Below are 13,365 nucleotides of genomic sequence, written 5' to 3' on the forward strand. Positions count from 1 at the left end.
ACTACCCTGGTCCTCTGTTGTAGCCTTAAATTTCTCTAATTCTTTTGATTACCCATGACTATGTGATGCATCATATTTTGCTTCTTGTATTTCTATAGAGTTGCTGCTTCATTTAGTTGTTCTGCAAATTCTTATCCTGAATTTGTGCTTTTAAATTAGCTCTGGCAGTGTGAATCATACCCAGGGTCTTTTATTTCCCCCACCCCTTTAACGTACCAAATTGCAGTGTTATTGCTCTGATCTCAGATTTTTCTTAAAAGTGATTTTCAAAATACGTAAGCTTTGATTTTTGCCTTCGTTTTAATACATTATCCTCATGCAACTGTGCATTTGTGACTCTTTCTTACTTCTTCTGAGCTTCAAACGTTATAGTGTGTGTGTGTTCTGTTTTCTCATAAGCTTTTTCAAAAAGTACCTTACTTTTTGTCTTCTTTTTCAACAGTAACATGAATAGCAAAACATGCATAATTAACTAACGTGTGATTTTTCTAGGGGCAATGAATTTCTGATGATTTTAATCACTAAAATTTTATGGACTCATAATGTTGTTTACTGTTTTGTTTTCACCTTTGTGTTTTTCTTTATTGTTTATTTTAAGTCGCTATACTTCTTATTTTCACAGGTAAAAAGATGGCCTATCAAAAGGTCAATGCAGATCAAAGAGGTCCAGGACATTCACAGTACTTAGACAATGATGACCTTCAAGCCACTGCCCTTGACTTAGAATGGGACATGGAAAAGGAACTGGAAGAGCCTGGTTTTGACCAGTTCCAGCTGGACAGTACTGAGAATCAGAACCTGGAGAATTCAGAGACTGTGGACCTCAGTCTTGATTCCATTCAACCAGCAACTTCACCCAAAGGCAGGTTTCAGCGACTTCAAGAAGAGCCTGACTTTGCTACCCGTTATGCAAGATCTGCGCCAAAAAGCAACCACTGCAACTTTTGCCGCCTTTTAAAAATACTTTGTATGGCCATCATTTTATTTATTTTTGGAATTTTGATAGGCTATTATGCACATGAAAATTGCCCTTCAAATGCTACATCTTCAGGAACAATTGATCTTCAGTTATACCAAGAGATTCTCAAGACAATCCAAGCAGAAGACATTAAGAAATCTTTCAGGTAGGCATAGAAAGAATGCATGTTTGTGGGGTTCATTTCCTGGGAAACATGTTTCACGGGAGTATCAAACTGGTGATTTTGCCATGGTTTAAGATTAGTCTTGCAAGCTGAGAAACGTAAGTTACCGGCACATTCTTTACAGAGGATGTGTACATTTTCAGATTTGATACTGTAATACAAATTTATGATTCTGTTTTATTAATTGATAACAAGAACCATAATTACTATTGAGACTAAAAGACTTGAACCAGTCATTGCATTTTCCTCCTCTTGGGAATCCCAGGTAAGCTAGATTGAGATTCAAAGACTATTGGATAAATGTGTAATTAAAAACTAAGGCATTAACCATATGATTGAATTTTTAATGGTATCAGAATAAAATAAACCTGCTTTATGGACAGAAGTAACTATCTCTTGCATATGAAATTTCTAGCAAGAATGTGTTGATTTTTAAGTTAAATGATAAGGTATTTTTTTTTTTTTTAATCGGTCCATTTATGAGTTCTTGGGAAAAGCTCCTCTGAGGTCATGTAACTAATGGGCAACTTGAAAATGTTGTTGTTTGTTGTATTATCACATATGTTGTTGGAAAGTGTTCCTAAGTTTATGTATTTAGTTAAGTGAGGAACTGGAAGGGGAAGATTAGATATTAGTTTCCACATATATTTTCTATATTTGCTGAGAAAAGACAGACCTAGGTAAATCATATGGATGTAGTTTGTAGGTAGATAAAAGAGAGGAATCCTACTTTCCCAGGCTATTCTTTCTGTGTTACACTAACTTACCACAGCCAAGATGGGAGTGTCTGTTCATTTCTAGGAATCTTTTAGGGAATATGCCCATGGAAAATGGCATTGTTTAATTTGTGTGCTGAAATATCACATGTATTGATGCTAATAAATGATCATTCTTCTCCTGAATATCACATCTGAATAACTACTGGGAATTAATTTCCTATACCCTTCTGTGTCTGCTATTCAGGGTTGCATAAGCATCCCTGAACATGCAATATATAGATAATAACAATTTCCATGGTATTTCCTAATGTAAAATCATTTATATTGAATTGAGCTGAAAGATGTCTATTGTCTTATAATGAGTGATTGTATCAGTCAGGATCCCACCAGGACAACAGAAAACTTGCTAAATATTTAAAGCAAAGAAATTATTCCATCTGTGATGGATAGCTGAGAAGCCAATTGGATGACACTGAGGCAACACAGAAATTAACAACACAATGAAGCCATTACTAAATCTAGGTGGGAGGAGCAAAGGGAATTAGGGGTAACAGTGGAAGTTGGAACTTTCTGCATACACAAGTGTATGTATATGTGTGTGTGGGGTCAGGGCATGTAACCTCAGCCAGAGACACCACTGAAGACAGAGAGAGAGAGAGAATAAAAAGTATCACAGCTTCTCCCATCTTCCTACCCTATAGTGTCCTGCCAGTTGTCCTGTTGGCTGAACCCAGCAGAAAGACTGCTAACTCATAGCCGGGGAACTCACCCTGAAGGGTTCAGCTCACTGGAGCAGGGGAAGGGCGAGTGGTCTGTTAAAAATATATCTAACTGGCACACGGGTGTTATTTAAAAAAAGGAGAGAGACAGAGTGGAGGGGGACAAAAGGGATGAAGGCAGAGAGGGAGGAGAAAATAAAAAATAAGAACTCTATAAAACTGTCTACTATAACTTCATTGTGGACATTCATTATACTACACAAGTATCTTCTAGTAAAGGACCCATGGGTTTAATTTCTTTGTAATATTAAAAATGATTATGTGATTCCTGAGCAACTGTTTAGTTCTTAATTTATGGACACAATGACTCGCATAACCTAGGCTGCTTTCCTTTTACTTTCATTTTTAGTAAGCTCAGAGTCAAATTTGTGTTGAAATAATAAGGACCTTAATGACGTGTGTTTTGTGTACTAACTAGTCAATGCATTTATTTTCTCTCCTTACATTCCTTGGCTTTCTTTGTCTTATTATTTCAGCATTGTAGACAAATTTAAAGACGGACTTATTTCCTCTTTTCAAATTAGGCAGCTAGTTCTAACATTTAAAATATATAATTAAATAAAAACACTCATTGTTTTCCTCAGAATAGGAATTGTGTGACAGTAAGGCTTATGTTCTCCTCTTAAACGTAAACATCAACAAAATATATATTTTAAAGTTAGCTACAAAAATATAACCACCAACAGTTATACTTCCAGGCAGTATTCAGTGAATGGACACAGATTCACAATTCTGCTCTGTCCACTAGCCACAATTTTTTTCCATACTTTTTTCATTTATTTTTCTTCACAGAATAATATTTTTGGTACAATATGTTTCAATAATTTTCTCTGAAAACCATCTCTTGATCGAAGGACTATTGTTCCCCAATAGTTATGCTAGCCACATTTTTTACTATGAGTTTCTATGTTTGCTAAGTCATCGTAGCATTAATTCTGTACATGACAAGTTCTTACTGTTATTTTTAATTAATTTACTAATTTTGGGCTTTCACTGGCTCACTATTTTGTTGATCGATTGCTATCTCTCTTTTCTACCAAGTCTTTATTTCTGCCCATACTCTAAAACTATGTCAGGTCTTGCCAAACATCCTAATAGTTGTGAAATAAAATACGTATATGTGTGTGTGTGTGTGTGTATATATATATATATATATATATATATATATATATATATATACACAAATAGGTTAGACTGCAGATTCCATGAGGGAATGGACCAAGTTTCCATTCCCCATCATTAGACTTCTATCGCCTCAGTATTTTTCTAAGGTAGGAAATTAATGCATATATGTGAGAAACATCTGTGTTTAACTCATCAAATATATTATATAAAATATATTATATAAATTATATTTATATATGTTATATTACATAAATATATAATATGCATACTATATATTATATACATATATTATATAAAATATATGCATTATAATTATATATAAAATGTATATTTTGAAAATTATTTTGCTTGCCATTTAGATTTTTCATATAATTATATTGAAAACATTATGAGCATAATTCTTGTTTATGATGTAATTATAAAATACTATTTCTATTTTATAATTATATTATAATTAATCAGAGGATATGTCATGTTCTGTTTTTAAATAAGTGAAAACTCATATAAAACCAGATTCTGTAAAAAGACTGAAGTATCATTGTTGATGTCTTAATTTCATCTGAGGCTTGAAGACAACTGATACTGATTTCTAATTAAGACCAGCAGGCAGAACTTGATTTAAAAAAAAAAAAGAAAGAAAGTAGTAAAAATAGTACAAAACCCTAAGATGATCACCCACTTCTTTTTCCACTCTGTGTCTTAGCTTATCCTATCAGAGATTGGAAAAGCTAAGACACAGAGTGGAAAAAGATTTTTTCAAAAAAATCTGCTAGTGGTGTTGTACGTCCCAATCTCTTCTCAAGGAGGAAGCCTAAAATCCAATGGAAAAAGGGTTTAAAGGAACTACTTGGAAGAATTTGATACTAACCTCACACAGAGTTTCTGACTCAGACCTGAGAAATCTAAGTGATAAGATATGGACTGGCTAATTGTTGATAAAAGTGCCAAAGGAAGAGGTGGTTGTTTTGGACGGCCTATGGCAATTTACTTCTGTGGACTGTATGGGAAGGGGAGAGGGAGAAAGAGGGAGGGACCAAAGAACCTATAAAGCAGGCACAAGAGGAAAATTAAGCTGATGACTCTCTAGATTCAGAGAGCAGCATGCCCGTTATGAGAGTGTCAAGTGAGAACTTTTGTTCTCACTCTATCTATTCTCACTTGCTCTGTCAATCCTGGAGGTCTCAGCAGCTCTGAGGGAGGTGGTGTAGAAACACTAAAGCAAAGAAGCTGATTACCCTCCCTTTTTTAAATGTAAGTTTCCCTATCTGGAGTTGGTTAAATATGGAGAACAATTCAAAGTTCTCACTATTAAATGATGCTAGACACTGTAATAACTTGCTGGAGGAACTCAAGCCACTTAAATGTGACCAGGACTACCACTGTTTATTATAAAGGAACAGGGCAAAAACTAGCTCCAATGAATGAATGTGAATGGGAAGAAAAAAAAAAAAATGTTATGATTATAATCCCTGAGTCATGCCTGCTCAATATAGAGGTCACACATATGCTATTTTTATGTGTAATATTTTAGAAAAGAACATATTGGACTAATGTGTCAATTCATACAGACTTAATGTGTTGATTCATTGGTAGACATATTTACTTCATATCCCAGTTTAGGAACCTAGTTACTCTATCAGAAAGCCTGCATACTAGGTTAACATAAGCCAAGTACTTGGTTTTATGTTTGCCAAATAAAAGAAAATCAATCAGTTACACTTGATCGCATTTGTAGGCATGGTCAAGATTAGCGTAGGAATACAATGACCATATAGTATATGTCTGTGTGTGTGTGTGTGTGTGTGTGTGTGTGAATCAATCTTCAAATAAGATTCTCTTGGTCAGTTCTACCTATGCTTAACATGTTGCTATTTGACAAATGCTCTTTTACATCGTTGGTTTATTGCTTCCATACATCTTTTGCGTAAGCAGACAGGGTACACAGTGTTCAGATGTATATCAGATATATTCAGATGCATCAGACCAAAAATAGGCAGTTAAAATTTGCTTTAATGTATGCTTTTGGTGCCTTGGAACAGTAACTATTTAAATAATTCAAGTGTTTTCTAAGTTTGAAAACTGGAAGGTAGGCTTACACAATAATCTATGGATAGCAATAGGGCCTTTAGATACAGGATCTGGATCCAATTCGTTCCAGGGACCTCAGTAGCCACAGTCCTCTGATTTTGTTCTTGTTTGCCTTCCTGTTTCTTTTCCCAGTACCAACTGCTATATGCATTACCCAATATATTATTCCTCCCATTCCTATTTCCCGAAGGATGAAATATGGTTATCATCCTTTTGAGGGTCAGAGATATTTGTGAGTCAGTGTCATGTACTGATCCCTAGTCTATTCAGCTTTCATCAGTTGGGATGCTGGTCAGCTTGTGTAAAATGTGCTTACCTAGGGCTGTTGAGAGAGTTCTTTAACTTAGAAATTATACATCACAGTACGATGTTTTCTTTCTATTATATAATAAAGTCACCAAATCTTTAGCATACATACTGTTCAATGAGTGATATAACACACATACTGAGGATCATAAGCACATTGCTGGAGAGAGTAAAGTATGACCTTGCCTACAGAAAACCTAGCGGTGAAGTTCATGGAGACCCATGGATGGTTTTATGATTATCAGAGCACTAGAAATTCTCCTTTAAATCAGTAATTTTTTTCTCCTCCAATACCACAGAAATATGATGTGTGATAAAACAATACAGTGAATGTTTATAAATAATATATATATATATATATAACAGTGAAAGACACATTGCCTTTAATCCCCCTCAAAGTAGTCTCCCTCACTTCCAACACTTATCCCATAGTTCCTGCCACTTTCTAAAGTAGTTTTGGAAGTCCTCTTCTGCGAGTGTCTTTAGTTGTGCTGTCGTGGCTGCCTCGATGTCCTGAATTGATTCAAAACATTTACCTTTAATAGTCATTTTGACTTTGGGGAAGAGCTAAAAGTTACAGTTCCAGATCCGGTGAATAAAGTGAATGAGGGCACACTGTATGTTTTTATTTGACAGAAAATGCTGTACCAGAGCTATGTGTGACACAGAGACTTTCCACTGTTATCACAAAATATGGTGAATACTGGTGGCAAGTGCCATCCAATGGAAAGGCAGGGATCTTCAATATGTGAAGCCACGCATGAACAGAAATACAATGACAAGTTTCAACTTGTTTGGTGCAGTCAGTCGGGTGTGAACTACAGTTGAGAGAAGGTGTATTTTAAAGTGTACTGTAAATCATCCTCCATCATGACAATGCTCCATGTCACATATTATTCTTGATATATGGCAATTCCAGTCAAAAATATCACAGTGTGTTCTCATCCACCTTATTCACTGGATCTGGCAATGTGCAACTTCTGGTTCTTTCCCAAAGTCAAAATGCTTCAGGACATCAAGGCAGCCACAACACCACAACTAAAGACACTCACGAAAGAGGACTTCCAGAACTGCTTCAGACAGTGGAAAGAACAATGGAACAAGTGTGCTCGAAGTGAGGGGAAGTATTTAAGGGGGATTAATGGCAATGTGTCTTTTACTGTTTTTTTTTTTTTAATTTAAGATGATGGTGATGCTATCAGAAACTGTTCTCATCAGTTTTCAGCCTTACTTTGCAACCATCTTTCTGTTCCTCTTCTGTCTTATGTATTTTTTTTTTTTCATCTGTCTTCTCTACCCTTTGTATTTTTTGTTCCTCTTCGATTTCAGTATTAAAGTGAATGGGAGTAGAAATGTCGGGAGAAATGAATAAGGAAATAAAGCAATTGGCATTTTAATTGAAGAAAAAGATGTAAATGTATAGCCAAAGTACACATAATTCAATTTGTTCAAATGACACGGAATGAATTTAACAGTAATAGAGTGATGGTTCCTAAAGGAAGTAATTAGCTCTTCTATCATTGATCTCTCCAGATAATAAATGTACATTGTCTTACATTTAATTACAAAAGGAATACATAGGATAAGATTTATTAAATCTGCATAGTATTTTATTGCTCTAGACTTGAAGTAAAGCAGTTGCTTCACTCAGGTTTTCTCAGTATTATGCATAATGACATTAATTCTCTTAACTGACTGGATCAACTCACAGATGCAAACTTATGCCCATCACAATCCTTAGGAATTGGCCAGAGCAAGAGCAACACCCACCAACAGGATCAAGGAGGGTTGTTGATGAAGGGAACTTTGACTACAATGATGTTCTCAATTCTGACTTATTCAAATACTGTGCGACCTTTGAGGCCTGGCACAGGTGCCAACTCCTCCACGATGCCCTTTTTCATCTTCCACCAGTTGAGTTCTCTCATGGTTTTCTTGCAACTCTCAGTACTTCTTTTTCTCTCTTTTTATTGGCATGGATCACTTTTTACTTTGCAATGGAGAAAGAACTATGAGTCTGGCACAATGCTTGAGTTATAGTCCATAGACACTCAATAAATCTTTACCGCAGGAGCGAATGAACTCAGAATACAGACCTTCTTGATAAAGCCTTCAATCCTTTCTGGAATATCAATTATGTTTATATCTATATGACCACAAAACAAGTGTTGGTTTGAACAGTTTTATCAGCTAATTAGCTGACTCAGTTTTTGTTTGGAACTTGCAAAGAAAAGAAAAAGGGTCAATGATCAGATTACAGATGTTAAAAATCGCTACACTTTTTAACCGGTTGTGTTACAATTATGTAGAGATGACTTAAATTAAATGAATTGAAAATACAGTAGTACCTCTTTGGTCTATGAACTCCGTCCACCCAGAAGTAAATGCTTCGGTTTTCGAACAGGACTCAGAAGTGGAACATGTCACACAGCTTCCACTGAGTGCAATATTTGGAGGCCTAGCTGTCGGCTGTTTTCAAACGTTTCAGAATTTGTGGATTACATTAAAAATCCGAGGTACCACTGTAGCAGCCTTTTTATTGCAAGACCATTGTAATACAAAATGTAAGTTGGTGCCTGACTTACAATGGTTTGACTTGTAATTTTTTGTCTTTGTGATGGTACAAAAGCAATACACATTCAGGAGAAACCATACTTTGAAATTTGAATGTTAGTCTTCTTCCAGGCTAGTGATGTGTGGTATGGTTCTCTCTTGTGATGCTGGTCATTGGTAGTGGGATAGTTTTGCACAACTGTAGGCTAGTCTAAGTGTTTTTAGTATGTTAAGATAGGCCAGACTGAGTTATGATATTCAATAGGTTAAATGTGTTAAATGTATTTTCGAATTAGAATATTTTCAATTTATGATGGATTATCAGGAAGTGATCACATTGTAAGTTGAGGAACATCTGTATACTTATAGTTATTCTTCATGTTATTGAAATTTGAAGTTAAAATCTTGCTATATATATACACACACACACACACACATATGTGAGATTTTTGATTTTTGAATGCATTTATCTACATATCAGCATGTGCTAAAATTGAGTTGTTAAGGATTAAAATACAGGAAATCTTAGTTTTTCAAATTCGGTTTTTGTTGAATTTTTAGTGGGAGCAATATATTTTACATAATTAGCTGACTCTATTGCAGTGCCTATGCTTTACAGTCAATGAAATATTTCCATCAGCTCCACCAAGGTCATCTGTGCTTACTGGCTGCCTATCCTGAAAACTGTTCAACCTTAAGGCTTGTCAGGTTTTTCTTATATCTTTTGCTGCATTGACGTTTATATGCTTTTTCATACCTTCACTTCTTGATCTTATTCATTCCAAGAAAGGAAAAAGATCAGTCAGATGTAGTACAAGGGAAAAACAAACCTTTTCATTTAAGGATCAAGTGTGACAGTTTCCTGTGGATTCATTTGACTCCGTGACACTCTTGCGATAGAAAAGTTGGTAATGATCATAGTTAGTAAAGTGTAAGTTAAACATGGAAAGATTGGAAGATGATTACATACTTTTTCATGTTCTTTTCAGTGTCAATGAAGTCAAGATTTAAATGGCCGACATGACCTTTCGAGATTTGCAATTGAAAATCTTAATCCATGCCTTAGAAATTAAGCAAGATATCTGAATATGGCAGCTGAAAGTATTAATTCCATAATCTCATATGGCAATTTATAGGGGAAATATAAATTAAAATGTATGTGAAAGTAGATTATTTGTTCAATATTTATCAACTCATTTTAAGTACTTTGTTACAGTCACTTGAAATCGATGTTTCTAGCTGATGGGGGAGAAAGTACGGTTGGCTCATAATTCAGATACCTAAAAAATGGATGACGAATGTTTTCTCCCTACTGCCCTCCATCCTGGGAAATTATCACAGAATAGACAGGTGATTTTATTTTCCTAATTGTAGATGCTTATATAACCACAGTGTGATGCTTAATTTTATATATCAACTTGACTAGGCCACAGGGCACAGATGTTTATTCAAATGTTATTCTAGATATTTCTGTAAAGGTATTTTAAAAATGAGGTTAACATTTAAATCAGTAGACTGAGTAAAGCAAATTACTTTCTATAATGTGGGTGGGCTTGATCAAATCAGTTGAAGGTTTAGTAGAAAAAGACTGACCTTTATAGGAAGAAGAGGGGATTCTACCAGCAGACTGGCTTTGAACTTCAACAGCAACTCTTTCCTGGGTGTCTAGCCCGCTCTGCTGGTCTACCCTACAGATTTTAGCCGTGCCAAGACTCCACAACTGTGTGAGCTAATTTCTTAAAAGAAACCCCTACCCTCCCCCTCCCCCCGTCCATATGTCCATATATCACCAGTTGGTTTTGTTTCTCTGGAGAACCCTAACTAAAAATACATGCTGATTTAGGGGACTTAAATAAACCAACATAATTTGGCTGCTGTTTTGTTTTTGTTTTATTTATTTATTTTTACTATAATTTATTCGAGTGTTAGGATTAAATTTAATAATATGAAACATTGATACTAAAATTAATAAAAAGTCAATGCGCTTTTTCTTTTAAATGGAACTCAAGAGATTGATTGATTTTATTTTATTTTTATTTTATTTTATTTTGTTTTGTTTTTTATTGGGGAAGGGGAACAGGACTTTATTGGGGAATAGTGTGTACTTCCAGGCCTTTTATCCAAGTCAAGTTGTTGTCCTTTCAATCTTAGTTGTGGAAGGTGCCATTCAGCTTCAAGTTGTCCTTTCAGTCTTAGTTGTGGAGGGCACAGCTCAGCTCCAGGTCCAGTTGCTGTTTCTAGGTGCAGGGGGTGCAGCCCACCATCCCTTGCAGGATTCAAGGAATTGAACTGGCAGCCTTGTGGTTGAGAGCCCACTGGCCCATGTGGGAATCAAACAGGCAGCCTTCGGAGTTAGAGCACGGAGCTTTAACCGCCTGAGCCACGGGGCCAGCCCCTCAATGCCCATTTTTAACCTTATTTTGTTAACTAATATGTTTCAGATCTTATTTTTAATGTAATAATATTAAATTTGTGGAAGGATAGAATTTTGTAATTATATTCTATGTGTCCAGCAAGTATTTCAAACATTTTATTAAAGATGCTTAATCGTTTTCTTCAACTTATTATATTGTGACATCAAAATGCAATCAACTCCCCAAGCAAAAATGCACTTTCCAAATTTTTTAAAAATGTCATTCTTATGGAAAAAATGGCACTGAAGTTCCCTTTCCTTTCATTATAACTGGAGCAAATATATTAAATTTTATATGCCTGATTTGGGAAATCAGTTTCTGTCTTCAATAACTGATTGTGTGTTATAGCTAGGTCCTTTACAAATGAAGTGCACTTCTATTGCTTAAAAATTGCTTTCCTGTGCAACATGATATAGTAATGAATTAAATCCAAATGAGCCTTATATTCACAATGTCATAACATGTAACTCGTCCCCTGTGGAACTTTTTTTATTATCTAATACAAGGCAAGCTAATGTCTTCCTCTCATGGCTCACTTCTCAGAAGGGTATGCAGCTTTCAGTGTTAGAAATAAAGAAAGAAAACTATGATTTGAGATCAAATTACTTTTTTAGAAACTCTCTAAATCACAGAGAGTACCTTAAATGTCCCAAAACATGCAAATCAAATTCTGTTAGAACAAGAAACAAAGGAAGTAGTTCCATTTCTATGGAGTACATTCCTATCAGTGAGAGAAAAATGAAACTGAACATTTTTCTTTGAACAGAAATGTGTGCAGGTCGTTTTTACTTTCAATAAAAATAAAATAAGTGTGGGCGTTTTCTTTCTATTTCTTCACTTGATTTCATCATATTAACTCTATTCTGTAGGGAACAACTTGTAAGATCAGTTTGTACTAATATTGTAGTTCAAGCTGCTACATAGATTTAAAAACTCTAATTTATTAGCCTGATAATTTTTGTAATTCAATGAAACACATCAGATATTCCCTTATTATAGCTGCTTTAGTTGTGTCTGGCTGACATATTGGAATTTGACTGGGCATTTCAAAATGTGTCTTGCTATTTCATATGGGTAAAGAACAGGGGAGAAAATGTTTATTTCAGTCCCCAAGGTAAATGAAGCAGGTTATCACAGACTGTTGCTAACTGTGTCTTCCTTTGTGTTTCTTCAGGCCAAGCCCCAGCAGATTTTTTTTTCTTTTCATCTTTCTCTTGCACACCATAGCTGGGTCTGAATCAGTTGCTGCTTGACATAACACACAATCCAAATCTAAGCCCCCCTTCCACCTTATCTTATTTTAAGTAGAGAACCTAAATTCTTATAACATCTGTTTCTCTTGGTTTAAAATTTTAAAATTATATTTCAATCAAAAAAAATTATACACAAAGATAACCATGTTATCTATAGAAAAGAACTAGGGAGTTGGAGGCAGTGCCAACACTATAGACTGTTTTGGGTGAAGGAGACACCTCAACTTTCCAGTATAAGGGTTTGTGTTGTTCTTAATCAAATTTATATTCCAATTCAAAAATAACACTGATAGCCTAACATCACAAGACTTATTCAAGCTGCTTTTTAAAACCAGTGCATTTATTCATGCAGGTGTTTGTTTAACAAATATTTATTGTGGGCCTACTGAGTGTTGGGCTAGAGACAAAACGGTGAACAAGACATACAAGATATTTGTACTTATGGTGTTTATGTTCCCATTGGCCAGACAGAGGCAATACTGGTTTATGTAATCTATGTATAATGACACAAAATTACACATGGTAGTAAGAGGTTAATTTTGGATAAAGTAGTCAGTTCAATGTCAAATGAACACTTACTGTGTTCCAGAAGGATGGACCGGTCACTGTGTACCTCTACGCCAGGCTGCCTATGGAACAGGAGGATTGCTGAGCAACTAACTGTTTGGCAGAGCCTCCTTCCCACCCTTGCTCTGGGCACTGCCATAGAGCTCTTGCCCTACTAATTTATTTGCATTTTGCTACTACCTTTGCAAACAAACAAGCAAAAAACAAACCCATTTCTAAAGAGTGAGTCCAACAGGAAGTGGCAGGCAGTAAGAAATAGTGAGCTCTGGCCTCTCTTGAATTTCTATTAATTTGCAATATTCAACGTGGAATTAAGCTCGTCTTAATAAGAAACACTGTACTTTGTTGCTATAGAGTAACGTATTTAACGTTCCGCTTTTCTTCTCAAAATAACCTCATTTCTAAGGATTGCCTCATCA

General features: G+C 35.3%; 1 protein-coding gene across 5 annotated transcripts in view; it reads left to right on the forward strand.

Annotated features, from left to right (window-relative positions):
• NAALADL2 (N-acetylated alpha-linked acidic dipeptidase like 2) overlaps positions 1-13,365 on the forward strand; it is a 1,208,457-nt gene that overhangs the window by 549,553 nt on the left and 645,539 nt on the right. For all 5 annotated transcript variants that reach the window (XM_074328105.1, XM_074328114.1, XM_074328118.1 and 2 more), the window contains one exon: positions 623-1,124. In XM_074328105.1, the coding sequence (XP_074184206.1) occupies positions 631-1,124 (494 nt within the window). In that variant the 5' untranslated portion in view covers positions 623-630. The remainder of the gene's footprint in view (positions 1-622; positions 1,125-13,365) is intronic.

Source organism: Rhinolophus sinicus, linkage group LG01, assembly GCF_036562045.2.
Source record: "Rhinolophus sinicus isolate RSC01 linkage group LG01, ASM3656204v1, whole genome shotgun sequence".
NCBI classification, from domain to species: Eukaryota; Metazoa; Chordata; class Mammalia; order Chiroptera; family Rhinolophidae; genus Rhinolophus; species Rhinolophus sinicus.